We start from the raw sequence: 27889 nt of genomic DNA, 5'->3' as shown, positions 1-27889 counted from the left end.
GGCTTAATAGTCTTGTTAAGTCAAAGCCAGAATAGGCTGAAAGAAGGCCTTTCAGCAAAGCTTTCAAACATCAAGCAAAGCTAAATCCATAAATTAAAATAGAATGGAAAATCCAGTTAAATATTTGCTATTATTTGTAATGTAGGTCATAATTATGTGTTGATACACGTCATGGTTAATATGATCAAATTCAGATATTGATCACCTTTGAAGTTATTTATTACACAAGAATTTAGAATTAAAATCCTGCTTGAGTTTTTAATATCATGTCTTTTGCTTGAGGAATTCAGCAGATTGAACTAAGTTTCAAACTTCCTGAGACTAAGATACTAGCTGATTTTTTTCAACAGTCCTTTTAAAGGAAGACCCTCTGTTCAGATCAAACAAGAAACAGTAGAAGCACCTACTTAATTTATATTTCCTGTGATTTTCTTCTTTTCTTAGTCCGTGATTTAATAAGAAGTTCTGTCTCACAGCTATTCTTTTCCTTCTACTTTGACCTGAAGAAAAGTCATGAAACTTTATAACATCATATTTGGTGATTGGTGCTTTGTTATTAAAGAATATGATGTGTTTACTTCCATTTAAACCACATGGTTAGGACTAAACCTCAGGGAGAAAACAGGAATAATGGATTCATGTGCACAAAAAGAAAAAAATGTGCTAAGACTTTTATTACATGCGTCTTGGAAAAATGTGTGTGCTTTTACAGTCAAACTTGAGTCACAGAACAGTTGGAATAATGATTTCATTGAATATAACTGATTATATTCAACTTCCTTTGCCAATTAAGAAAGCGCATGCTGAGGAACAACCTGTGAAATTTCACAGTCCACAGGGAAAAAGACAAATAATTATTGTACACATGGAACTATATGACAAAAAATATCTTACATTATGCACCTATCTACAATTGGGCTCAAAATCTGAGTGATAGAATTGTGCATTTTTTAATTTTATCTGTGTGAAATTTTCCCTTTTTTGGAATGTTATAGGGCTCTTGGATTAGGTAGTCTGACTGCTTTCATCTGAAAGGGGGGAAGAGTTGATAGCACTAGTCACAGCGATCTTTATTTTTTAAATGAAGTTGAATCAGTATAGACTGTTGACAGAAAGAAGGAAAAAGCAATGTTTCATTGCCAAGGGGAGTAAAGGAGCAGTGATCAACACTGGAGCATTCAACCTGGATGAAAAATATTGTAGTGTGACAAAGGTCTTCAGGTTCTCAAGTGTAGTTATGATTTTGAGTCAAAAATACTAGAAAGATAATGAAAATTCCTTGGCATAAAAAAATAATGCCTTATTTCTTGACCCTGACAGATATGTGCATCACATGGAATTTGTATGGGCTGAATAAGATCAGAAAACTATAAATATGCTGCTAGTTTTTGCATGACTGATTTTTGCATTGGTGCAGCAATATAGGTTACAAAACCTGAACCTTTTTAAAAAATATTGCATTACATAATGCTATAAACATTCGGTGAATAAATATACCTAAAAACAGAATCTTTGTAGTTCTACAAGGGACTGTCTAACTATTTCAGATTTGCTGAACTATGACATTTTAAATATGCTGCTTGCATCATTACACAATTACACATGCTTCCCCCATGACAGCATTGTATGTTCAAAGCATAAGCAAAGTGCATAAAAACAATTTCTTGTACTGTTCACAATGTCTGAATCAGGGTTTATCTGGCAGTGTTTCAAATTGATCATTCACTCCAGTGGCTTCATAAATGCTCATATTCTCTAGATGTTTTCAACTTCTTCACTCACAGCTATGCAAATATGCTGTAGATATTGCAATAAAACCATATCTTTATAAGGAAAAAGTATCTGTAAGGTATTACTATACTCCTGATTAATTCAGGAATTTAATCATTAGGTTATACTTTAGTTGTGTTTTTCTTATTTATTTATTCCTGGTCTGAAACATTGCATTAGGTGGACAATTGAAACTGGGATATTGTTTTTCAGGAAAATCAAATGTCAACAATCTCTGGGTACTTAACAGAAAAAAAAAATGCTAACTATACAGCTAAGCCTAGATTATATTAATGCCAAAATATTATAATGCCAAAATCCATAGGAAATAAAATACTATAATGCCAAACTTCGTAGAAGTGTTTCTAAAAGAAATGTAACTGTTACTGCAGGGAGCAAGTTTCCTTTCTCGGAAACAGGTTTATAAGAGCCACACTTTGGGTCTGCTATGTGTTTGCTCAAGCAACTGGTCACAAGACGTTTTTAATGAATAAAAGATTTTTCTGCCTCCTGCCCTCCCCCTTCCCAACAAAAGCAACTAAGGGTTGCATGGAAGAAGAGCTATCAGGCAGCATAGGACTTTCTCTGATATTTTCCATTGCATTGTGTCAGACAAGGCAGAGAAGAAAGGTCTGCACTGGGAGGAGAGAAACAGCTGTTCATGCACTGGTATGGAAGGATCCAAACCTTCCAAAGAGGGGTTTTGGGAGAGAGCTGCCATGCTCCTGGCTGCAGGAGTCACTGCGGAGGCCGGAGGACTGCTCTCTCTTCCCCTGCTCGCCTCCGTGGTGCTTCCAGCTTCTTCCTGGAAGTGTGTCTTCTCTCTTTGTTCTGACCAGACATGGGCAGGTACAAGCAACAAAGTGAAAAGAAAGCATTTACCTTTTGTAATTCATTATATGTCTCAATGCTTTCCCATTCCCGCTTTGTGCAAATGTCAGAGTAATAGCTGTGACTTGGATGTAGGTTCTCCAGCTTAAAAACTTGTCTTTACTTCCTCCATCCACTTTCATGTTTGGTGAAAGGCAACTGTGAGTCAAAGTCAAAACATCCATTTTGACCTAATCTGCTGAGAAATGTCTTCCTTAGCTCTGTTTGACACCAGTATCAAGGCTTGCTAGCATTTTGCTCAGTTTGGTTTCAAGTGGTATGTCACTGGCATCATTTATTAAACTCTTCCCTTTATTTAAGAGTTAGCTAAAGTACATTTGGTTTCAGTTCAACATATTACTGAAATCAAAGGTCACAACAGATCGCATAATAAAAAATGACATCTGGAACAAAAAAAATATTGGAGCTGTTCTTTATAATGCCATTTGAATGGCAAATTAGGGAGAGCAATATTGTAACTTCGTTCAGAATATGTCCACCATCTCTTCACGAGAACACATATAAACAAGCTAATGTTGGAAGCACTGTTGTCAATGCCACAATTTGGCTGTCAGGCTCTAAATGATACATGGGGCTTGACACATGCCTAAAACGTATCTCTCTGTTATTTGATGTTTCCTAGGGCAGAAATCAGTAAAATCTGGTGCGTAAAGTACTGGGAAAGGAAAAGTAAGAAATGTAGGTTATAGGACAGATAATGAAATAGTTGCATACATATAGGATCTATGCACTTTAGTACCCATGTTTTGTATAATAAAATTGGCAAGAGTGGTCCAGGACGGTACCCCGCCTACCTTCCAGCACAGTCTGCACACACTGATGAATCTGACACGAAGATAGTTACAAGAATAGCTTAGAGATCCTGGCTGAAGTTTTGCCAAAATCTGGGGACCAAGTTCTCCATCTGGCGTGGTGTGTTTACAGCCTGGAAGCCATGTTTTACTCCCGTGTTTTGGTGTGGTTAGTGCTCTAAATGGTTTCCAGTACCAGTGCTGATGTGGATTTCTGTGCATGGAGGGTGCAGTGATCATCTGTTCTCTGTCTGTACAGGATTTTGTGTGCTATCCAGGAAAATCTTTTAAAAAGTGAATAACCTCTGTTGGTAATACCTCATCACAGTGGAGGACATGCCTTGCAGCTGTGCTGTAAAGATAAATTCCATAGGTTCTTCCATATTGTTCTCCAGACTAGAGCAGGATTAAGTTAGTGCCAGAGTTCAGTGAATTAGGTAAACCACGGTTTGTTGGCGATTGCTGTCCCATGATAATGGTTTCTCAGAAAGTCTGTGCTGAGTGTGGTAGTCATTTCAGCCCTCTGGGGATGTCTGCTGTGCACTAGAGCTCTGGAGTCTTAACGGGATTCAAACAGTGTGTTTTCAGTCTCTTTCCCACGCCCGGTTTTGGTGTCCATGCATATACCTAAAGGTTTTTCTTTTTCTTTTTTTGACCAGGGCTGGACATAAAAGGTGAAGAAACTACAAAATGGCTTTCATGTTGACAGGTTTATCGTGCCAGATTTCCCATAAAAAGAAGTCACGTTAATAAATTTTGTGGCTCTTGAAAATTTTGGCCCTTTTTTCTTTCATAGTGAAAGTGATTGATGCAAGTCCTCTGTGCTGTCTTTGGAGTGTTACTATGCCCTGTCTTGTGAACTAGTCATCTATAATTACTGCTCCCACATTCTTCTGTCCCCCTCCATGCCAATAGCGATCACTTAATTTGGCAGCAGTTTGCAATTTTATATAATGAATTAAGAAAATCTTCATATGGTCTCTTTACAAAGCTGTTAACAGAGACATTTGGAAAAATAGGCATGGAACTTGCATTATTATTGAAAAAAAAGGGGGAGAAAAGATGTGCCTGTTTGGGGGAATCATCTACTATAAGCAAGTTTCTTTCAATGTATGCTTTGGAATTCTAATGTAATTTTGTATATCTCACCAGTTTCTAATTGTTTCTTAATGTGTTAAATATTTAGCCATTTGATCTGCTCTTGCATTTTCTGAAATGTATCTTTTGTAGTTTCTTTCCTTGCAGAAATCTCTGTCCTGCTACTTCTGCAGTGTTGTACTCTACACAGTTGTACTTTAATACAAAAATGAGAAACTTGGACAGACAGTCCCAGTTTATGTCTAACAACCCTGAATATCTCAAAAAATGTCACATTAGTCCAGCACATCTCATAGCAAACTTACAGGGCTGGCTTTGTTCTCTCTTTATAATGCAGACCATATAAATAGATTTTCACTGGAGAATGAAAAAACATGAGTATCAACCTGAAATATTTCCATAATATTTTATCCCTGCTTCATATGAGATGTTGGTTATCAGATTGGGCTACATACAAGGAATAGGTATGTTTACAATTTTCTCTGTGTCTGTAAAAAGCTACAGCTATGAAGACTTGGCAGAAAGAATACCTGCTTCCAGTTCTCTCTTGGTTGCAGCTAAAGTCCACTTAAAATCATTAGTCCAAAGAGATAATAGGACTTAGACTGCGTTGTTAAATCTTCCTGTGTGATTTGAAACCGGTTCAATTTTTTCTAAGTTAATAATGCAAATTCCACTTGACCCTACCTGCTCAATGATGTGACATAATCAGAAATGATAACATGTTTCATTCCAATGTATGCAACTTGGGCAGTATGATTATCAGCAGAAGAAAGCACGGTGCCATTAGTTTATTCCATATCAGAATATGGAATGACAACTGACATTATCAGGTCTGAATAATAACGGCTTATATAATTCAAAATCACATAGTTCCAAAATGCCAACAAAAAAACAGAATTAAGAATTTCCCTTTATAACACAGAAAACCTAAGAAGCATCACAGCTACACCAGACTGTGCTGCCAGGGTGAGAGATGCTTCTCCTTGGACTCTTTTGTCCTGTGTCTATTTGGTGACAGTGTTTGTGCAGGGAGCTGCGGTGGCCGTTCCTCCTGCCAGAAGCCCGAGTGTTACACCCTCATGTTGTGCCAAGCAAAACGGAAGAGAGGAGTTATCAACAGGACAACGCGGAGGAGGCAGCATCATGCTTGCCCTTGGTTTGGTGAATGAAGGGTTTCAAACAGGATGACCCATAGGAGATACCTAGATGCAAGGAGTCTCCAGGAGAAGAGAAGGGAGGAGATGGTGAAGAAGCACGGAGGGGTGTAGAGAGGGAAAAGGATGTTGCCCTGCCCAAAAGAAGCATCCTCCGGTGTTTTGCGTTCTGGGTGTTTCAGTGGGCAAACTGAATTTTTCCCTTCTTCAGCTAAGGGAAGCTTCCCTTCTTTTCCATCTGAGAAAATGGTGAGTTTGGCTCAGCAGAAGAGGAGGGAGACAAGAGAGCTGATCAGCAATGTTGTCTCATCTCTTATAACTGGCTCTTCTCTTGTTCCATTTCTCCAAAATGGTGTCTGGAGGAAGGCTAGAGGGTGGTAAAACCAGGACCTCAACAAAGGCATTCTAGCAAAGGATGCCTGTGGGGCTGCATTATGCAGGGGCTCAGAGGGACTTGTGAATAACTGCAGGGCTGGAAGATGAGATGAAATGTGAACAGTGGCATATAATTGGTCCATTTGAATATTTAGGCTTGGGGAACGTTTGGAATCCCCATTCCTTCAGGCCCTTTCATACAATTATGTACAATTTAATTTTAATTGCTTCATCAACTCAGAACCCACACAGTGGCTAGCAAAACCACCTCACTCTAATGAAAGAGCAGACAATGTTATAGCTGTCATACATTTGTGGGGTAGAATGAGCAATTTAGAAATCAAGTAGTTCAGACCAAAATTAGATTCAGTGCAAAACTCCTACGTGTGCATTTTAACCTCACAATTTTTTATTAGAGAGCAATGAGATCTGTCTTAATGTGAAGGTTATTTTCTTTCCCTAATTTGAGGAGTTAGGAATAGTGTTACACTTTTTTAGAAGCCAAAAACAAGTTTACTCGTTTAAAAGATAAATAGTCTGCCAGCGCTGAATGGCAGAAAAATATTTCCTGTGTATTCTACTTTCCAGTTATGTATGTGCACGTATAGGCTTCTGTGATATCATGTTTCATTATGATTTGTTAAGCTACATTTGACATAAATTAGAACTTCATATAGATGTGTTGCTGTTCTGTCAGATTTTGATTAAAATAGCTTGATTTTTATAGCAGTTCTTTACAATTAGTATTATAAATTCTTTACTACACTGGAGTGAAATATTGGGGTTATGCTAGATACTTCTGTGAAAGCATTGCCACAGTGCTCAGCAGTGGTGGTCGAGAAAACCAAATCAATTTTTTGTAGGAATTATTAGGAAAGGAATAGATACCAAAACAGTGAATATCTGCTTGCCACAATACCAATCTGTAGTTCACCTTTGGTGCATAGTTCTGGTTCCTCCCAGAAGGAAGGATAAAATTAACTGGAAAACGTTTGGAGAAGGACAGCAAGTAAGATAAAAGGTAACAAATGGTTTCTATATGAGGAAATACTTCATAAATGGTTAATCGGGGCAGGGGTGGGGGGAGAGAATTAAGAATGTATCTTGAAAACCATGACTGGTATGAAGAGGATGGATGGGAATTGACTGTTCACTGCCTGTCTCAGTAATAAACGTCATGGGAAAGTATGAGGAGTCAGATTCAAAACAAACAGAAGGAACTGATTCCCCCTGCAGCAAGGAGAAGGATGTTAAGGATGCTGAAAGTTTGCATGAAATCAGCAAGCAAGTTTGTGGAGGAAACCCCATGGAGGGTTACGGACCACATAGAAATCACAACAACACAGAAAGTACATGAGCAGAAAATAGTTGCTAGCTGAGAAACTATTAGGAAAAACCATTATATGTATTTGACATGTTTCTCCTTTTCGCTAGCACCTATTTGTGGCACTTGTAGAGACAGGATAGTGGGCTAGATGAACCCATCATCTGATCAAGTAGGGCTTTCTTGCTAGAAAAGGTTTATTTACTTATTTAAACAACTTCAACCTCACAGCAGATTTGGTGAAATCATAAATATTTCTCTAAAGAAGCATCATGAATGAAGTCAACAGGCTTAATTCTTCCCCTCATATGCCAGTAGCCATAAGAAGGAAATAGGGGTACTTTTAGAAAGTGTTCTTTACAATATATCCTTCATTTTAATAAGCTTTTCTTTAAAATTTTCCCGTTGCACTTCTACTGATCTTGAGGAGGTCTGTAGGAGCCTCGATGTCTACACTAGTTCTTGGATCTAATCATTCTCCCTCGTTCTTTTTTAAATGTCTGTTAATCTTTCCAGTTCATTTATCAGTAGCATGGATAATAACAACTGGTCACATATGTTTGGTCTATATAATGTTTTGAAAATATATAAAGCATAAATACAAATTTGCATAGCAGCATTAACAGAGACATACAATTTTCATTTCCGTTACCTTGCAGTAAGAAAAATGTCAGACATAATGCTTAAAATTGTAAACTATTGAGTGAAATGGTCCTGATTATTTTTAAATTACTCTATTTCTTCTAAGTACAGTATAAAAATTACATCTGGTAAACAATGCTAACATAAATTCTGTAATGTACTGTAGTAATAAATGACTGCATTCTATGCCCTCCTACTCTCTCCTGAATACAGCTTCATTTTTAAGACAATTCAGCATTGTTCTTGGAACAACTCTGATGATAAAGTGTTTAGGAAATCAGTTAGAAGAAGAACAAAATGTACAGAAGTACAGCTCTAGTGGGTAAAGGCCTGATGGCCAGCCTCTAAGATGCTACTAGTAATAAACATCTGTTAGAAAATGAAACATTTTGGGACAGTCTAATGATTCCTATCTTAATGTCCAGAGAGTTCAATTCCTAATCCTTCAAGCAAGACATAGAAGTGCTTATAATTTCAGCAATGCTGAAAGGAAGGGTAGAAATTTGGCTTGAGCACACCTAGTAATAAGGTTATATCGAAGCATTGCCATCCTTTGTACTAATCTAGCTATCGAAGTTTACAGATGCAGGGTCCTTACTCAGAGACAGTGGAATTTGCAAAAGTGCCCATTTGATTAAGGAACACTAATCGCATCAGCTTGCAATAGCACTGATGTAGTTCAGTCACCAGATGCTCCTGCAAATCCTATCTGTAATTTGCTTCAGTAATACTCCATTGCCTGTCCAGCTGCTCTGCCCCACTGCAAGGTAGAGAAAGGCTTTTAACAACACCTCTCTTGCCCCCGTGAAACCTGTCTTAGAACCTGGGTACTTGTTGGAGATAAAGTTGGGAAGCAGAGGGTTAGAAATGCCTCCAGTTCTGCTCTGCCACTGAAATTGCAGGTTTCTAAAATTGTCACTCTTGGTGCTCTTTTTAAAATAATATTAATTTGGAGGTCAGCAGTTAAGCATCCCAGCTACATAACATGTTAAAATCTGCCAGAATTTATCTTCCTGAAAAATTTCTGTTCTTGATTCATTTTTAATATTTGCTCTCCTCTTTTATGAGGAGTCAGTACTGACCTCATTGCTAACTGCTGATTGAGAGTTCGTTTCATTAACAGTGAGCTGGGTTGAAAATGTAAATAATGTGTATGTTTGTAGCATTAAATGTGCAGCATCCACCTCTCTGAAAGTGTTATTTTGCGATTATACCATATTGAAAAAAACAGCTATCTCTGTTTGTTAGCTGTTTCTTTATTACTCCTCAAAATACAGGAGTCTCTATGGCACTGGTAGTTTCATTGCCAGAGAGTTATAACATTAATGCATCTTTAAATGAACTATGGCAAAGACAGTTGCAATTTCCTGCAGCATCAGTGGCATATGCCAATTCTACCTAAGTCCCTATCTATAAAACATCCTTCACAGTGCGACTGGGTGACATATGAGAATGAGTATAACCGTTGTTGCTTCTGTTGATTTTTTAAGACAAAAGATGTGGCTTCTGCCCCAGGTTACCTTGCAAGCTGAAACCTGAATCCAGGAACAATCTCCAGAATCTTGTCAAGTCCAAGTACTGAAGTTTCACTTCAAAGTCAGATTTGGATTTTTACTCAGTTATCTCGATCGTGTGAAATCTTTCCTTTCCTCCTCTCACTCTTTCTCCACCCTCTCAACCAAACCAAATTTCCTTGTGTTAAAATGCAAGCAATCTTTTCCTGCTGACTCCTCAGTCATATTCTTTGCCTCATTGAGCTGTTTACTAGCTGCTCTCTTGACACTGCAGCTTTTTCTACCTTTGCTGTTCTCCACAGACCATCTTTGGTCTGATGCAGTGCTAAAGAGATCTCGCAAGATGTGCACATGGTCTCTATGGCTCTGAACTGTGTGGCAGAGAAATCTCACAGGTCGTAGCTTTGCTGGAACAGAGTGTGTATATATATGCATACAGAGTGTGTATATGTACCTGCTTCATATATATATTACATACAAAATACATCTACAAAAAACAGGGAACCAAGAGAGAAAAAAAAATCTCATGGATTAGCCAGCCTAGCAGAAGCTTCTCAACATGTGTGATGGTATAAGAAGTTTAGAAGTTGATGCATATGCTCAGCCTTGCCCATCCTGGGCCCATCAGAGCTAATGTACATGCAGAATAGTTTAGTGCTTGTGTATTCATCAGTGCAAGGGTGGACAGAATGTTTTACATGCATTAGATGCAGCCTTATTGAAAAGGAAAGGAGGGTATGTATGCATATGTAGGAGTAGAGAGGAATTCATCCAAACTTGGGGGGGGGAGAGAGTCAAAATATTTTATATTTGGAAAACTCTTGAAGTAAGTAATTGAACACATATAATTGCTATGTACTAAAAAAATCTGAGTGATGTTCATATGAAAATGTTGTTCTTCAGTGTTGATATCAAGAGGCTACAGTAAAGAAGTAGTCCCCAAATTTGTAAACATTCAAGTTGTGTTTTAAGTTACTAAATTTTACTTAAGCTGAAAACAATGCAGTTGCTTGTCTCTGAAAGACAAAGGTTTATGTTTATGACTTTCTGAAAAGTTACATTCACTACAGTAGAGCAACTGTGGTGAGAAACAGTGACAAACCCCAGCTTCTTTGGAAAAATGCCATTGTTGATTAATTGCAATATATTTCAACTGTGTATAGATTTCTCACAGTTACCCAATAAAGACACTGGTTTCATTCTTTGGAGATTAACAATCTCTCTTGTGTGCTCAGGTTCTTTCCAGCTTAGTATACTGTTTCTTTTGAAGGATTTGTTTTCCTGGGTTGAACTTAAGAACTCAGAGCACCTTATCACACTTTCACAAGCTCGCTCTCTAAGGGGGAAAGAAGAGGGGGGAAAAAAAGCCTGTCAAGGCTTGTGCCAGTTAAATCCAAGCTCTCAGGGGATTTGTTTTTCTTTTGGCGTCAGATTAGATGTTCAAACCAAGCGGTGTTGTGGGGCTGCGGGTGAGTGTCCACCAAACCCTTAACAAGGCTAATCCCACAGCAGCACATTCCAAGCAGCTAATGGGTGCAAGGGCTTCGCTCGCTCTCACATCTTTGTGCTGCAGAAAGACTGAGCGCCTTGTTCGGAGGGCGGTCGCAAACGTGTTATTAGCGATGACCGGCAGGAGGGAAACGTGGACAGCAGAGTTTGCTCCGGGACAGATTTAAACGCCAAGTTTGATGCTCAGGTAAAGAAGAGGGAGAAAAAATGTTCTTGGTGGGATTTTGCAGCTAAGTTAATAAAGAGAGAGGCTTAACCTAGAGATCTAAGCTACGAGTAAACTAAATCCAAGTATAAGTATGGCATGTACTTTAGGAATTGATGGTGGACTTTAAATTGTCTTATGAATTAATACTGAAGGAGTGTTTATAAAATAAGAGAAAGAGAAGATAAGCTTCTTGCTCTACTATTCTTGAAAATACTTTGCTATACTTTTCTAAACTTTTTAGTACTTTATTAATTCACATTATAAACAAGAGTTTAATGCAGACCATTTTATTATGAAAGTGTTGATTTCCTCAAGTTATTCTAATTTTGTTATGAAGACTCTACGGCAAGTAACATAATTTATTATCTCTCTGAACCTTGTATTTCATTGCAAATGTTCTCTGTCACAGAAAGATAACTGGCATTGGGCAGTGAAACCAGATGCTTTCTTTTTAGTTTGGAAGGAAAAGGAATTATGAAATGAGTAAATTGTGTGTTTTGGTATTATGATTCTGTTGGGTAGAATAGTATATTGTTTGAGATGTAAAAGCTGGAAAGTCTTTTTTCCTGATGTGAATAAAGGACTTTTTAAATCAGACTATTATTTTTGCCATGTCACATTTGACTAAGTATGATGAAAATTGAAATGCAGATTATTATTATATTTAACATAGCTGGGTTTCTTTTCTACTTGCAAAGACAGTATGAAAAAGAGTAGGAAAACAAATTTTAAATGTCAGTTTCTTGGTTTTTGAAAGCCTGCTTGCATACCTAAAGAAAAAAGTTTTCAGTGAAGTACTTGTTATGGCACCTCTTTGTATTGGATCTTGAGATTTAGAGAAATTGAGTTAGTGGCCATCTTTTGAAAAGATGCACTAGGTCTCTGTAGTAAGTAAATTCACCAAGGTAAATTGTTTGCAGAAAAGTATGCAAAATTTATTTAATAATGGGTATTTTTAGGGAGTCTTGGCAACTTGAATGATAATCATGTGCTATGTAAGCTCTGCAGTAGGAGCTGATTTTGGATGCCAGGAAGATAAGTTGGCTTATAAAAGCTTTTCATGCTTTCTAGAGAAGATAAAGCATATTGCAGGCATGTATTTAGTGTTAAAACAAACAAGCATGAAGATAAAACTGGCATTATTCTATAAGTGTTCCTTTTTTGTCAAAAAGTTACTGTATATATATATACACAACAAACGGGATTCATAATTCTGCACCTTCTTGTCAGTGTGTGTCTTCTTAAGGTGATATAGAAAGCCTGTAGTCTTGGAACTAGAAGGGGAGAAATTTGAAGAATGTGTGGTCCATACAGTAAAGTGTGTAATTTCAAACGTTAGCATTGCAATACCTGAATAATAACTGTAACTTCCTTTCTTTCTCTACAACACTCAACAAACAGAAAAATCCTAATTTTCCCACGTAGTTTAGCTTCAAAAGTACTGCAGTAAGAGGGTCAAATGAAGTTCATAAAGTTCACTCTGGCTGCCTTGACAGTTCTAGGAAGTTAGTTTATAAAAAGCTTTTCTTTGCCTGAAAAGACTACTACATTGAGAAATTACTCAATGATGCACTAGATTTCTAAGCTGATTTGACTGTATAATATACAATGTTGTGATAATGATGATGGCTATTATTATTATTATTATTGCCTGCATCATAGGCTTGTAAGCATTTAGAAGTTATAATAAATTAGAACTTCAAGGCAATCTCTCCTACGTAAACTAAAACTTTTTTAGATTTTTCAGAATTTCTGTTTAACTGTCCTTTGCTTAATCATGAAACAAACCTTGTCCCACATTCTATAATATAGTAACTTTCTGTTTGCTACAGTAAGGAAGATCAAATACAGTTCTATTTAATGTTTCTAACAGACTTTTCTTTTTCCTGACTGTAAAAGTCATGTTAGGGTGTCTGCTGTTCCTACAAAATATGAAGTCGAGCAGATTTTTCAAATAAAAATGCAAGTAGAACAAAGATAAAATATTGTTACATAACATGAGTGACCACTAGATCCAATAAGGGATTATCTTCCGTGAAAAAGGCAAAAGAATAACTTCTTATGTTATTCTGAGAGTGATAAGTAATGAATGTAGGTAGAAATTCTTATAGTTTATACTAGTGACATTCATTGACTCCAAGAAATTTGAACAGTTCACAATAATTTTTAAAAGTCCCAGAAACACAAGTTTCTGGGTTTAAACATGTAAAACAGGATGCAGATTGAGTTGACAAAAAAGTAACATTATATAATTAGTAAGGTAACATTAGTTAGTAAAGGTAATACTTAGATATGTTACTATCTAACCTTACATAGTGAAAGGTAACATTAGTTGGTTAGGTAATGTTATAAAGGCAATTTCATATTTTCTCTTTTTATAGAGGCAAGATGCTCAGATTTCCTTTAAATTATCTAAAGCTTATTTCACATTACTTAACTGTCAGATAACTTTGTCATAGTTCATAGTTTATAGTTCTGTTTGTGCTGTGCAATTAAATAGGTAATTTTATTATTTAAATACATTTTATAAAATTTATCTGTTTGAAATGAATTTTTAAAGGAAAGGTTCAACTCATCTCCTTATTAAATGAAATAATTGAATTCTATCTGGGGGAATCTTTTAAAGAGCTTGCCAGAATTCATATTATATGGAGTGAGGACTGTCTAGATAATTAAAAAGATTTCAGAACTCTGAAAGTCTCTTGTTTGTTGTTTGGGGTTTTTTTCTTTCCTACCCATCTAACTTTCTTTTAAAAAAGATCTCTTGTGTATCTGAAAATTAAGACTGTGCTGAGGGAAATTACTTGCTTTCCTGCGAATATGTGGAGGAAGATCTTGTGTTGTGAACAGGCATAGCTTCATTGAACTCAGTCAGTTTTAGAGGCAACATCGGCTGGTCATCTGGCTCTTAATGTATCAAAGTTTTTTGTGTCTTGTTTCAGAAACAGGTCTTCCTTTTTTGGTTTTTTTTTTCATTAAGGTGTCCACATATGAAACTGTATTTTCTGGCTCCATGTTAAACAGCACTCGCAGTACTTGTATAAAAAATTGCATTGGAGTCATGGTGTTATAAGTTTTATTGTGAGATATTTATTTTCTAGTTTCTGAATTTTTTTTTTTTATTAGAACTTAGTTGTATCACTAAAATGGAAATAGATTTTTTTAAATTGTTTTTAATGAATTGATGTGGTTTTTCTCTACCGTGCAGAAAGGTTTACAGGTTGAATTAATCCTTCTCCAGTGATTCCTGCTATGAGAATATAGATGACAGCCTCAAAGTCATCTGGCTAGTGGCTATGAAAGCAATCTTAAGAGCTTGTGTTAGGTGCTTAGCTCTAGAAGGGAACCATAATTCTAATGGAAGATGTTTGGTCTGTGCAAAATGTGCACTGCATATCTGCAAAGTCAGTGAAGTTTTCTTTTATGTTTGAAGTTGCTCTTCAGTTGTACTATAAATTGTGTTTAATAAGCAAACAGAGCTCACAGCATTTCCTTTCTCTTTTTTAGGCACAGAAATCATGGATAGAAAGAGCATTTTACAAGAGAGAATGTGTTCATATCATACCCAGCACCAAAGACCCCCATAGGTAATTGCATGCTATTTGTATGAAAAATGGAAGTCAATTACAAGAAAATGTCTATATATATGTGTGCATACATATGTATATGGATATAAATAGTTTGTAAAGACTTATTTGATCAGAAGGTGGTTGAATTACATCTGGAGTGATGAATTCCTATGGATATTATTTGTCCACATGTCAGAACTTATTTCATCCAAAAAAAAGATAAATCAAAGGTGGATCAGCGTCTATGTTTAATTTCCTTATCTTCTTAGTTCAAAATTCAGTGCCTTGAATTTTTACCTAAATTGGATGCATAACACACGATACTGTCAAAAGAAAATAGTTGCAGTGAACTACCAATTTAAAATATGTGCTGGTCCACGCAAAAGCTGATTATTTGGCCTGATGTCATCTGAAGACAGTAGAACATGTTCTTTAACTTCATTTTGTACGTATTTGGAGCAAAGCATGATTTTATTGAAATATAGGAGAGTCCAAAGTAAACAACATGGAAAGAAAAGGTAATATCTGTACTATGTTGCTTTCACAAGTAGAGGCTTCAGATAGCAGGAAAGTGGTCAGCAGAGTTGAAAAGCGGGTTTTTCTGAAGATTTGTAGGCCATTTAAGATAGTTTGTTTCCCTGTTTGGTTTATAAATGCACGTGACTCAAGTTTTCTGTTTGTTTCATGTCATAGGTGTTGCTGTGGGCGTCTGATAGGTCAACACGTTGGACTGACTCCAAGCATCTCCGTTATTCAGAATGAGAAAAATGAAAGCAGGCTTACTCGCAATGACATCCAGTCGGAGAAGTGGTCCATCAGCAAGCACACGCAGCTCAGCCCGACGGACGCTTTTGGAACCATTGAGTTCCAAGGAGGAGGCCACTCCAATAAAGCCATGGTAACCGTGTTTTTCTCTTAGATAAATATTGCTGCTAGCTCAAAAAAGGCATTCACAAAGTTAAATAAACAGCATTCTTTCTTAATTTTAAAGTATTATTTAGTGTAAGACCATAACATATGTTTTTATATATCATGTGCCAAAGAATTGGTGAACAGAATTAACTGTAAAAGCTGGAGTGCGGTGTAAGAGGGGCTACCTTTATGAAGACTGAAGATGTGCTAATGTGCTGCTATCTCAATTTTCTTCCAATGGCTAGCCGTTCCTCTTTTTCTGAATAACTTTAGAATTCAACTATGGTTTCCCATTGCTGGGTGTGTCTGCAAGGCTGACAAATTTGAAATATATCAAATTTCTTTTAATATTCCTCCAGACATATATCAGAGGATAGACCAGTTAGACTTCTTGGTTCATCTTTCAGTGAAATAAGAAGCCCAGTAAGTGTCTAAGCTACGAACTGGGAAATACCTATTCTGCCACAGATTTCCTTGAGCAAGTCACTTAATCATAATACAATGCTATGGAGCAATACTGAAGTATACTAATCTGAAGGCATTGCTCCACTAAGTTGGAGAGATGTTTCCAGCACCCACACTAACTCATGCATGTATTTCTTCTATGTGGCATTACATGAATGGAAGAATCTCTCTGGCTCTATCTAAACTGCAGAACCTGGGTCTTTGGGAATGAAAGATGAGTGTGTACCTAGCACATTGTGGCCAAGACACTGCTTTGGGCAGCAGTGAGGGCAGAAGCAGAACCCCTGGGCACTCTGCAGAATAACCTGCCCAGCAACCCAGTACCATTTTCTTTGCCTGAATTCTTCCCAACAGGTCTCTCAGATCTGTCATGGTACTAGATGGATTAGAGACAATGAAGAGCTCAGGTACTATGCTAGCAAGAGCCAGATATTTTCTTCAGATGGATACCTAGGTGCTGGAGGTGGAATGATTGCTTGAGTGGATGGTTCTGTTCACGCAGACGGATGGCTTCTTTTGATAGAAACCAGAAAACACTGTTGCACCAAGAAACAGGTAGAAAATTAGGTTGTTTCTCTGAGAGTATCACAGACACCTTATGTTCAGTTGATAACCAATCACCTAAAAATCTGCAAGGCCATTGCCAGAGAGAGACTCTAATTCAGTAAATAACATTTGTTTAGTGTGAATAAATTGACACCTCCCTCAGCACTGAAATGAACCAAACTGTGCTATTGGTATCTTCACAAGGAATGGGAACAAAACAGAGTGCTTTTCACCAAAACTGAGAAAGATTCAGAGATATAGTAACAGTCATGCTATTAACCATATATGGATAGCTTGCATTAAATCTGTCTTTATGAGAAAGGGTAATCACTAGAGCTTTTGGAGTGATATCCTTGAAGATCTTTATAAAGCAATAAACTGCCCTGCCCAGACAAAACTAATCTTGGGCAGCCAAGAAGTGATGAAGAGCTTAGGGAAGCTGTTAATACCAATTTCTCTAGAGGATTTCTGGTCTTTGTTGTGATTCTGGTGTCCTGGCACAGTGCTGTAACAGAACAGGAGATGCTCCAAGGTATATGCTGTGTGCTCAAAGACATATAGTTGAAGTGAAACTGTGGAGATAAAATTAGAAGTCAACGTGAAGGAAAGAAAAATCCTGTCACAGAGTGCAGTCAGGAATGAAACAATAAAGAATTTAGAAAAAAGAAGACAAAAAGGGTTTAAAAACCTGAGAGACCTAAATAACAAGTTAAAACTTAGGGATGAATACAGACAAAACATTTATTGCTGGGAGAACTCTGGATTTATTTTGACAGTACTAGAATCAGGAAGAGAGTTGCATCTGCCATCTATTCATAGTCATTAAACCCCACCTGAAACATGGGAACAACCAAATTCTTCACAATTAAATAAGTCTATAAAAGCTCCAGAAATTCAATCATCCCACCAGTGGGAAAAGTGCTTCAAATTAAACAGTTCACTAAATATCTCTTTAATGGGTGCCCTGCTTGGTTACCACCAATGAGAAAAACATCTTTCATATGACCAAAACACAAATAAGGAGGTTTACATGACCAGTAATCGTGCATTTTTTAAAACGGAAACAAAATAAAGAGCTTTGTTATACTATGGTGTGTTTGTCACTGAAAACACTACGAAGGTGTCCTTATGGTCATATTTCCAGGCTCAAACATTATTTTAGTTAAATATGTTTGAGTCCAGGCTCAAACATTATAGTCAAAGAGCTGCCTAACTAGTTGTTGCAGTTTTATTGATGGAAAGAATGAAACTCCTGTCTCTGAATTTACTGGGTACAAGGTCTTTCCCATAATAAGTAAAACTTAGCAAAGCAAAAGCTTTCTGTGAAAGCCAAGAGTTTGCTCAGTCAAAGCAACCAACCTCTTTTGCCAGCAGAGGAGGGGAAAAAAGAGCATATAAATTATCTTGAAAAATAAGGCTTGGAAAAAGGAACAAGTACATAATAATCCTTGGAAACATTCTTGTTCAGACAATATATTTTCAAACCCAAAAGCAGAGAACCTGGAACATCAACAGGGGCAGAGACAGAGAGAGAAAAGGGAGAAAACATGATAAATGGACATTTGTTCTTTTCTAAAAATATGCTACTTAGTTATTTTGTAGCTACTGGATATCATATGTCACTATAGCATACAAGCTGATTTTTGCTGACAATCATGGTAGGTTAATATTGTGCCTGTTGGCTAGAATAACCCTGTAAAGCAGCAAGATGTAGCAAGCTGACCAACATCAAGGAAAGCCTCAGGAGAAGAATTTGGCATAAAATTCACCACCTGTTCCGTACTTTATTTTCTGAAGTGGATGCCCACACATGAAAATTATTAAGCAAAGCAAACACAGAAGTGAGTAGTATTATCTTGGTCGGTGCTAATGTAAAATTGGTTAATTTTTCTGAATCAGGCTACAAGGAATGAGATGAGATTTATTAACAGAAACCGTAACCTCAGATTTATGATTGAGAAACTGGTAGTTAATTAATGGAACAGATTAGTGTGTGTAAGACTGACAGATAATTATTTCCTGCAGTGGAAGTAACAGAATTAGATTTGAATAATATATATACAAATTTGGTAGTAAATATATGTATACTTTGCATGTATATTTGCAAGCTACAAATGCAGTGATATAATATTATATCAGTTGCCACCAGACAATTAACAGTGGCATCTTTAGCTGTGAAAATGAAACTTATACTGAAATTATAATAGAACACATGGATTTGGAACAAAAAAGAAAAGATTATGTAGGTTTACATATTGCCAATAGAACTGACTGTGCCATTAGTTTCATTTCCACAGCCACATAGAACAAAAATTCTCAAAGAATTTTGCTAATACCATTGAGTTGTTAAAGTATCTTCAGTGGGGCTGCACTAAGCTACTTAAATCAATAACATGAATAGCTGAGGGTGCAGCAGATTATATAGAAACATATAGCTGAGATTAGATAACATTGGTTAATGAGATCAGTTACTAAAGAGGCCTTTCCTTCAGTCTTCATGTAACCACAGATGATCCTGCAACAACACTGGTTTTTAGATCTCTATCAGTCTCATATTTTCTTTACAAGTAGCTCATCCCATTAATGTTTAAGAAATACATTTAACAGTTTTGCTGTTCACGTTTACATTGTTTTTACAGCAGATTTTCAATTTTGACAACTGTAGAAAGATCCAATAAATCAGTGGATTAAGAAAAGATAGGAAATTTAATAAAATGTGTTCTGTTTATATCGGTTGGCTCTTAGTAGTTTAAGAAATAACATGGATGAGTTCATCTAACTATATATGGGCAATTTATTACCCTAACTCTGAGAGCAATTATCAAATTAATGTGAGTGATTCCATTCCAATTATGAGCAATATTCTGAACAATTTCAAAATAGATTCCGGTCATTAGCGGACCAGTTAAGACAATCTTGCTGTGATGCATTTTGCACTGAACTTGTGACCAAACTAAACCAATTTTTTTAATTTACTATCTGCCTTTCTGCACACAAAAAAATCCTTAACATTCTTTCATTAATTGGTGTGCCTGGATTCCATATCAACCTTTTTTAAAGGACCATTCTTTACAGAACTGAAATTTCTTTGATCATAGTTTTTCAAGGTTAGGTGGAAGATGGCTGTTTGAAAAGCTTTAGTGAGTTAAATACATTCCTCCTAATTGAATGCATTCTAGTGATACATTTAGTATGCACAATAAAAAGCTAACATATGTTTGCAGCTGTAGAAGAAATAAAGTTTACTTCAGTGTTATAAGCTTCATCTTTCCTAAGGTGCATGGAAACATGAAAGAAAATCAGTAGAATTCCAATGTACACAAACAGTTTCTTAGACTTCCTAATATTCAGATCTGCAAAACATTATACTTTATTAAGGATATTTGGAAATCAGCCACATAAAAAGGTATATTGCTGTTTTTAAAATATATTGAGTTTTATCAAAACTGTGTAAAAAGGATCTTAAAAGCCATGAGTGCTTTTGAGAGAAAAAAAAGAGAGAGAATCCTGTAACTTGCATAAACCATGAAAAAGGCAGCAAACATTGTTTTTGTTATAGTAAATTAATACTTAAAAAACATTTACAGAATTTAAAAGATGGTGTCCTATGTGGAGAAAAAGGGGAAATAACACAGAAAAGCATCTATCCAAAGCCCGTTTAAATCAATGAGGGTCCTTCCACTGATTATTCAGTGGAACTTGGATGAGGCCTTAAGATGTTAAGAGGAGTGTTAACTTATAAGGAACCAGTCCTATTTCAGTCTAAGTGACAGTTTTTCTGTTGAATTCAGTGAGAATTACATCAGGCCTATTTTTTATGTGAAGAGCACACTTTGAGGGAATCAGTCTTTAGCTTGAAGAAGTGTCTGCAGTGATGGAATCCTATTTAAGGTAGGTGAAATAGCCACCCAGTACGTGCATGCCTCAAAGAGAAACAAAGGAGTGTTAGACTGCAGATCACAAAATGTTCTCTGAAGATATTTTATTTGAAGAAATACAACAAAATTCTGAATCTTTCTATTTTATTCACTGACACTCTCATCTGCAATCGTTCACCATGTACTTTGAGGAGACAGCTGTGCTTGAGTAACAGAGTAGTAATTTTACCACTCAGGAACTTTGGCTTTTGCCCTAGGGCATTGGAGTCCAACTTGCAAGCTTCTGGCTGTTTGACTGATGATGGGCACAGTTATTTTTTAGGAAACCACTTGATAAAAAATGAAACAACTATTTGCATCAAATGGCACCCTTGCTGACTACTTCTGTGCTAGTTTAGGGATCAAATGGGCATGACAGCTTGATCTTGATTTATCATTTCATAGTGTTACGCTGATGTCAGTCAGGTCTGTAGGTTTTGTGGTTCAAAACTGTACTTTTGCTTCCTGTCTTGCCCTGCTCTGCTGACACATAACAACTGAAGTCTTGCATTCTATCCATACACCACCCCTATAAAGAAGGGATTAAACAATTTACCATTAGAACTGATCATTTCTACAGCTGACAGATACACCAGACATGGAATTTCAGGGTAACAGAGCAGTGGTTTAGTTTAGATTTACATTTAAATTTTAAATCTGCCTCTGGTGGTTATAGCAAAAGAATTCAGGAACGGCAGAAATACTCATTAAGTTTCTAAACAAAAACTGAAAGGGCCGAATATTCTGCTACAAGATTGAAAGAAATGAATTTTTAATATGGACAAAAATGGCCTTAAAAGTGTTTATTCATAATTTAATGCATACTTTGAAAGTGATGACAGAAGAATTCTCTTGTACTTACTAGTTAACATGTTAAGTAATGGCAAAAGAGTAATCCCAAGCCTACCAAACTGAAAATGGCCTCTGTAAGAGCAAAAATTAATCAAATAGTCATAAACATTGAGGTCTATGCACAGAAGAAAAATCATGTTTGGCGCCATTGCCCTCCTCAAAAAACTTCTAAAACAGTAAAGCTTATCCATGATGATTTAAATTTTAATTTACATGAAAAAAACTTTCAGATTTATTTTGCTTAAATTTCCTCTTTATAAAGTAAAAGGAATTCTTATCGTAAGTATAGAGGGGTTTTGCCTACAGTATAAAGAACAAGCAGTTGTTTGTAATAAAAGGTGTCTACATTTCAAATAAATGTAAGAAAATATTTCTTCTAACTTTGTGATTCACTATATAGATTTATATTTATTGAAATTCAGAGGTCTTAGTGGATAAGAAAATGAAAGAGATTTTTGCCAATTAATACATAGGCTTAAGAAGGTAGGGACAGTGAAGTCACACATTCTGGTGTATAAAACAATGATAAAGAATCAAAAAACCAGTCACTGGCTGGATTAGATAATACACATCTGATGCCATTTGTGCCTTCATCTTAATATCATCCCGGATGATGCAGCAAATTTGTTTGGCCATTACTAATATGAATTCACTTTAATTATTTTCTTAAAACCCCCAATCTGTCATCACCAAAAAACAGAGTAAGGTACCAGTGATCCCCAAACATAGCTCCATAGTTTGACCAGCAGAGGTTTTGTGTAAGCCCCCTGAAGGATGTTGTCTATCTATTGATGCCTGCAATGTTAACAAGGCATTGCCCTTTGCAACCTCATCTCTCCCTAAGGGCAGAGCAAAGGGAATAAGGATCAGTCTCCTTACAATCCCTCTGGTGTGTTAAAACTTTGACAGCCCTCGAATCCTAATCAAAATTATTAGCTTCACCATCTGGTCAGTGGGATCAGGTGCCATGCAAGATTTTCTCAACTCCCATGCAGAAAATTGAATGAGTAGCTACTGAGGATGCAGTTCATGTATATATAAGCTCAAGGGTACATTATGCTCTTGCCACACATGAATATTGTATGTTCTTTGTCCATTAGCTGTTGTGAATTTGCCTGGCTGCTGCAGAGAACATTACTGATGCACTGGGGTGAATGTGCATTCCCAAGTTCTTGCTCAGCTTTCAGTTTGGCTGTGCCCCCCTTGCTTCCCTGTGACTATTTGCCCAAACGAGCTTCTGCTTCCAGAAATATTAAGAATGGCTGTTCACTGTGCAACAACCCATTCTTGTAAAGAAACCTGTCTATTAGCAATTTCTTCTGAAAAAAGTCAAGTCCTTATTTCTTATTCAATTAGAAAGGAGACCACTTTACTGCCACATGATTTACTAAAAAAGAACAATCTTTTGGCAAGAAATACTGCTTAGACATGTTAAAAAGGGACAAAATGATTACATAATATATGTGGACATTATACTACCTGGCATGTTACAATAAGTTAGAACTAGGCATTCCTCTGGCTGAAATCAAGGGTGCCTCTGTTATACACCTGATGGCTGTGCTGACAACCGATCAAGGGAGAGACTACTGAAGTAACTCTATATGCATTGGTTCAATCAGAAGTTTGATAGATGAGTTGCTTTCTGTGACCTATTTTATTCAATTAAGAGGGTGCTTCCAGATCTTACCAGCTATAGACAGAATTTTATCCTCTTATCGGCCCGTTTCTGCTGTGCAACTAGGATTATAAAAAGTATCACCTGACCTGTCACGGGCTTTGTGAAACCCTTCATACATCAACAACAGAAAGAGCAGGAGAAACAGCCCAGAGAGAAAGGCTTGTCAGGAAGAGACAGGTATGTGTGCAACATGGTAGTGCTGTAGAAATTTTGAAGACAGTTGTTATCTTTGAGCACACACAGATGGGCATGATCTCCCTTGGGGCAAAATGCTGCAGATGTAGCACAGAAGAGCCAAGAACTGGAAATGTGTAAATGTGTTTCGAAGCACTTTTAGGGTCCTGTGCCTTGTTAGGCAAATTCATGAATCTATACCAATCAGTCTGTAAGTCGTAAGTTAGCATTCGTTCATCTGAAAAGTACCTGTTTAGTAGGCTTGCTCAGTTTAAACTCAAGTGTGCTTGAACAACCGAGCTTGTTTCTGTTATTTCCTACCTTTTGAGAGTTTGATTTTGTTAATTTGAAAATAAGATACAAGTGAACGCACAGTTGTGACTCTGACTACCTAGGCCATCTTTGGCAGATCACTTAAATTTTTTCTCCAGTTTTTGCATCCATAAATTAAAGGACATTTATCTTTCAAGCATTGCTAAGCATATTGAAGCAATTAATGACTTAATTTCCTAAATAAAGGAAAATTGTCCAGTCTGTGAATTGCAAGTGTTCCATTATTCCTAGTTTTCTAGTCTCATAACTTTTGAAAAATCATCAAGTTAGCAATTAGTTAGTGCTCTTGTCATATATGTTGCCTTTTTCAGTGATGTTGGGCATAGATCATATGTATTAGGAACCAGTGAGTATAACCAATCTTTTTTTCTCTACTACTGCCCTTATTTCTGCAGTATGTACGTGTGTCTTTTGACACAAAGCCTGACCTTCTTCTGCATCTGATGACTAAAGAGTGGCAGCTTGAGCTCCCTAAACTTCTCATCTCTGTGCATGGGGGCCTTCAGAATTTTGAGCTTCAGCCAAAACTCAAGCAAGTCTTTGGAAAAGGTCTCATTAAGGCTGCTATGACAACTGGAGCGTGGATATTCACTGGAGGAGTAAACACAGGTAACAGCAACATTGAAAAGAAAGCACAGTGGCATCTAGGAGATTTCATCACAGAAGAAAATTAGGACTGATGAGATTAAGAAGCCATTCCGTGTTTTATTTTATTAGTGTTGGCTGTACTATGTGCAAACAAGAAAATGCCAAGTTCATACCAGCCTGGCAGCTACCAGGGAATAAAAGGTTTGCTAAAGCATGAAAAGCACACTGGGGAGCTGAAAATAAAGCCTCCTGTGAGGCAGTTATAGTAGTATATTGCCAGTGAAGACGTTATAAGATCAGCAGTAAGCTACAGGGAGGGACTACTAACCAGAAACTGAAGAAGTCAAACTGTTGTTACATAAAACAGAAAACATTTTCATACAAAAAAGACCTTTATTTTATCTTATAAGATGATATGAAGTATGAAAGGAAAAAAGGTTCTGTTTTGTGGGTGTGGTGGAAAAGTTTATTGTGAGTAAGTATCACTTTTTACTTTCTTGTAGACAGCTTGACCTAATTTTTTTTCTATTACCCCTGCAGCAAGAGCGATAACATTGCCATTTCTATTCAAAGTTAAGAACATCTGTAACATACCATATGAGTGTCCTAATGACCCAAGATAGCAGCTGGCCCAGCTCTGCTGGGAGACAGCATGTGGGTTTGGGGAATAAGCTGCAAAACATAGTTCCCCAGATAAAAAAGGTTGGGCAGTGGCTTCCCAGTTACCCTCCCTGAAGGAGGCAGAAAAGAGGAGAGAGTCAGGGGAAAGAGAATCAAAGAGTTCTGCTAGAGGTAAATGCAAAAAGTTTTGAGCTAGGACATGTACTTGTAAATTCTTACGTCATTCTTATTTGCTGCAGTAACAAAGCTATAATTTATTACTTTAGTAATCCCACAGAGTGTATCATCTTACTGTCTATGGAAAACATAGTAATCACTCTATCATGCATTAATTTTAGTGCATTGTGGATCAACTCCTCCGTATTTGAATATGAATGCTTAATAGGAGTCTTGAGCTTTTTAGTTTCCAGAGCACATGAAATTTAAAACAATACTCAGTTTTATCACAGCAGCAATACAAGTAGCAAAGAGGCATAGCTTCTGGAGTGTTAGATAAATAAATAGACAGACTTACGTGTATGTAATATCCTCCACATCCCTGCAGAACAAGGAAGAAAATCAGGTTAAATGTTGACCTGTACTGTGGTGATAATGGTTATGTTAGTTGCCAGATACTCTTGTAGTGACGATGGCAAAGACACATACAAATTTTAATGTAAAAGCACATTAGAAAACTGTAGATATTGTCCATTCATTGCAGTGGATTACCACAGGAACTGTAGAAATCAAACTACTGAAATTTTGTCAACGAGGACTGACTATAGCATTTGCATTTGGCAAATGCATTACTACTTCATACCATTTTTCGAATCATCATAGTTGCAAATGCCGAAACAATACAAACGAACCAGGAAAGTCAACATAATTACTGTTGAAAAGGATTTTTTTTCCTGTAATCAAAAATTACCTTGACAAAACAATGAAGTTCAGTTGCTGTGTGTTATTTTAAAAACATATAATTCCAGAAGCAGTTCTGCATTATCAGTTACCTCTCATTGCTGTTTTTGATTTCTGGAGCAAAGCAGTTGATTGCTCCGGGGTGAAGTTTTCAGACTGTGTAGGTGACAATTAAGTGTTTTATCTCTATGTGAAATCACACAAATTGAGAATTTCTGAGTACAGTCTGTTCTGTTGATGAAGAATTTTTAAATCAGATTTCTCTTAAGGAAAAGTATAATTTAAAAATCCTGAAATACTGCTGTTGGACTGAGAATCAGTGATGTGACAGGGATGGTGCATACCTGGCTATAACCATGACTGTTAAATGACTTAAGTTGTTCTGCATATTCATGTCATGCCAAAAGTTGATTATTCTAAATAGCAGAAGTTTTTGCAGTCTGGACAGATTTTCTGCTTTGAATCATTCGGGTTGCTGAATCATAGCTTAATTCATAGCTGATTGCAGGTACAGGGGGTTTTTTTCCCTTTCCACCACAAGAAGGATATTAGACTCCAGGACTTAGAGGATTTGTTAGGTTGTGGGTTCTTTTCTTACGTGGTTCATTTATGGTGCAGAAAAACTATGGCTAAAATCAGATCGATTGTATGACTGTTGTAACTCGAATCCAGTCATCTTGAAATTGTGGAATCTGAACAAGAAGCAAACACAGAAACTGAGTAACAGATAACATCCACAGCAAATCCAGAGGTCTGCTTCAGTGCAGCCACATCACAAAAATAGTTATTGATACACAGGTGAAAAAATCAGTTTATGAAAAGGAAGGAGGAATGGTACTTGTCCTCTGCACAGAGATACCACTGAAACACTGACAAAGCTGGCCTAAAGCATACAAGGAGTGTTATCAGAAAGCAGTCATTCTCTCTCTAATAATTTCTGTTTTCTCACTGATCCCCAGGGGGGTTGCTAATACTCTACTGGAAGCTATCTCAGGTGACTGAGTTTGTTTGGAAAGAATGCTAGAATAGCTCACCACAGAGTAGTTTAATGATGTTTTCACCTTTCCATCCTTTATTCAGACAGAAGGGAACATTTGTGTGCGAGCTACACTTTGGGGGGGGAATTGCGGGGGGCGGTTAATTCCCGTGCTTCTTTCTATGCTTTCTATGCTTGGGAATGGTACAAATGCTTGCATGCATATATGTTTGTGAACACAAGTGCAGATAAACAAGTTACAGTCAGCTGTCAACATTTCCATTCTTATTTCTAGAGCTGTGTAAGTTTTTTCTTGCTACTTCATTTAGTATTTTTTTAGATTAGATAAAATGGACTTACAGTACTACTGTAATAATAATCAACAGGAATATATTCATAGCTTTACTTAATTGTAAGTATATGCATAGATGTTCCCTAAAAAAGAATTCTGTACTAAATCTATACCATAATGAACAAAAAGGACATAATTATGAATTTCTGGTTTATGCTGTTTCTTTCCCAGGAGTTATTCGGCATGTTGGAGATGCACTGAAAGATCATGCCTCAAAATCTCGGGGGAAGATCTGCACCATCGGTATAGCTCCCTGGGGGATTGTGGAAAATCAAGAGGATCTGATTGGCAAAGATGTAAGCCCTACACAGACATAGATCACCTCCAATATATACAAATCTTCCAGTTATTTTTCCTTTCCTCTTCATCCCTTAGTTAACAATTTCTCATAGAATTAATGTCTGCAGCAAAATATCAATACATACACAGGTTTTCCATTATGGTTGATAGCAGTTTTGACATGGCAACAATAAAAATTCCTGCACTGTACATTCTTTAAAAATAAATTATAAAGAAATTTCATTAAATGCTACTCTTGAAAATATATTAAAGTTTCATCCTTAGAACACTATGAACCCTGAAAAGCGCCTAAGAAAACACTGATTGCAAAGCTTGAAGTCTGATTTATTTTGAAACAATACTATGATGCATTGGTTAAATTCAGAATTGCAGACTGTCCCCCTTATACTATATTCCATCCTATACATTTTTATTACTGCAGTTGTGAAAA

At 36.7% G+C, this 27889-nt stretch overlaps 1 protein-coding gene across 1 annotated transcript in view; it reads left to right on the top strand.

Annotated features, from left to right (window-relative positions):
• The first annotated feature begins 15724 nt into the window (after positions 1-15724).
• The window catches only part of TRPM3 (transient receptor potential cation channel subfamily M member 3), a 146311-nt gene continuing 134146 nt past the window's right edge, over positions 15725-27889 (top strand). Inside the window, exons 1-3 of the mRNA XM_050913591.1 lie at positions 15725-15746; positions 24121-24334; positions 27331-27455. Of these exons, the coding sequence (XP_050769548.1) occupies positions 15744-15746; positions 24121-24334; positions 27331-27455 (342 nt within the window). The 5' untranslated portion in view covers positions 15725-15743. The remainder of the gene's footprint in view (positions 15747-24120; positions 24335-27330; positions 27456-27889) is intronic.

Source organism: Gymnogyps californianus, chromosome Z (genome assembly GCF_018139145.2).
Source record: "Gymnogyps californianus isolate 813 chromosome Z, ASM1813914v2, whole genome shotgun sequence".
NCBI lineage: Eukaryota > Metazoa > Chordata > Aves > Accipitriformes > Cathartidae > Gymnogyps > Gymnogyps californianus.
This window is presented reverse-complemented; position numbering and strand designations above follow the sequence as displayed.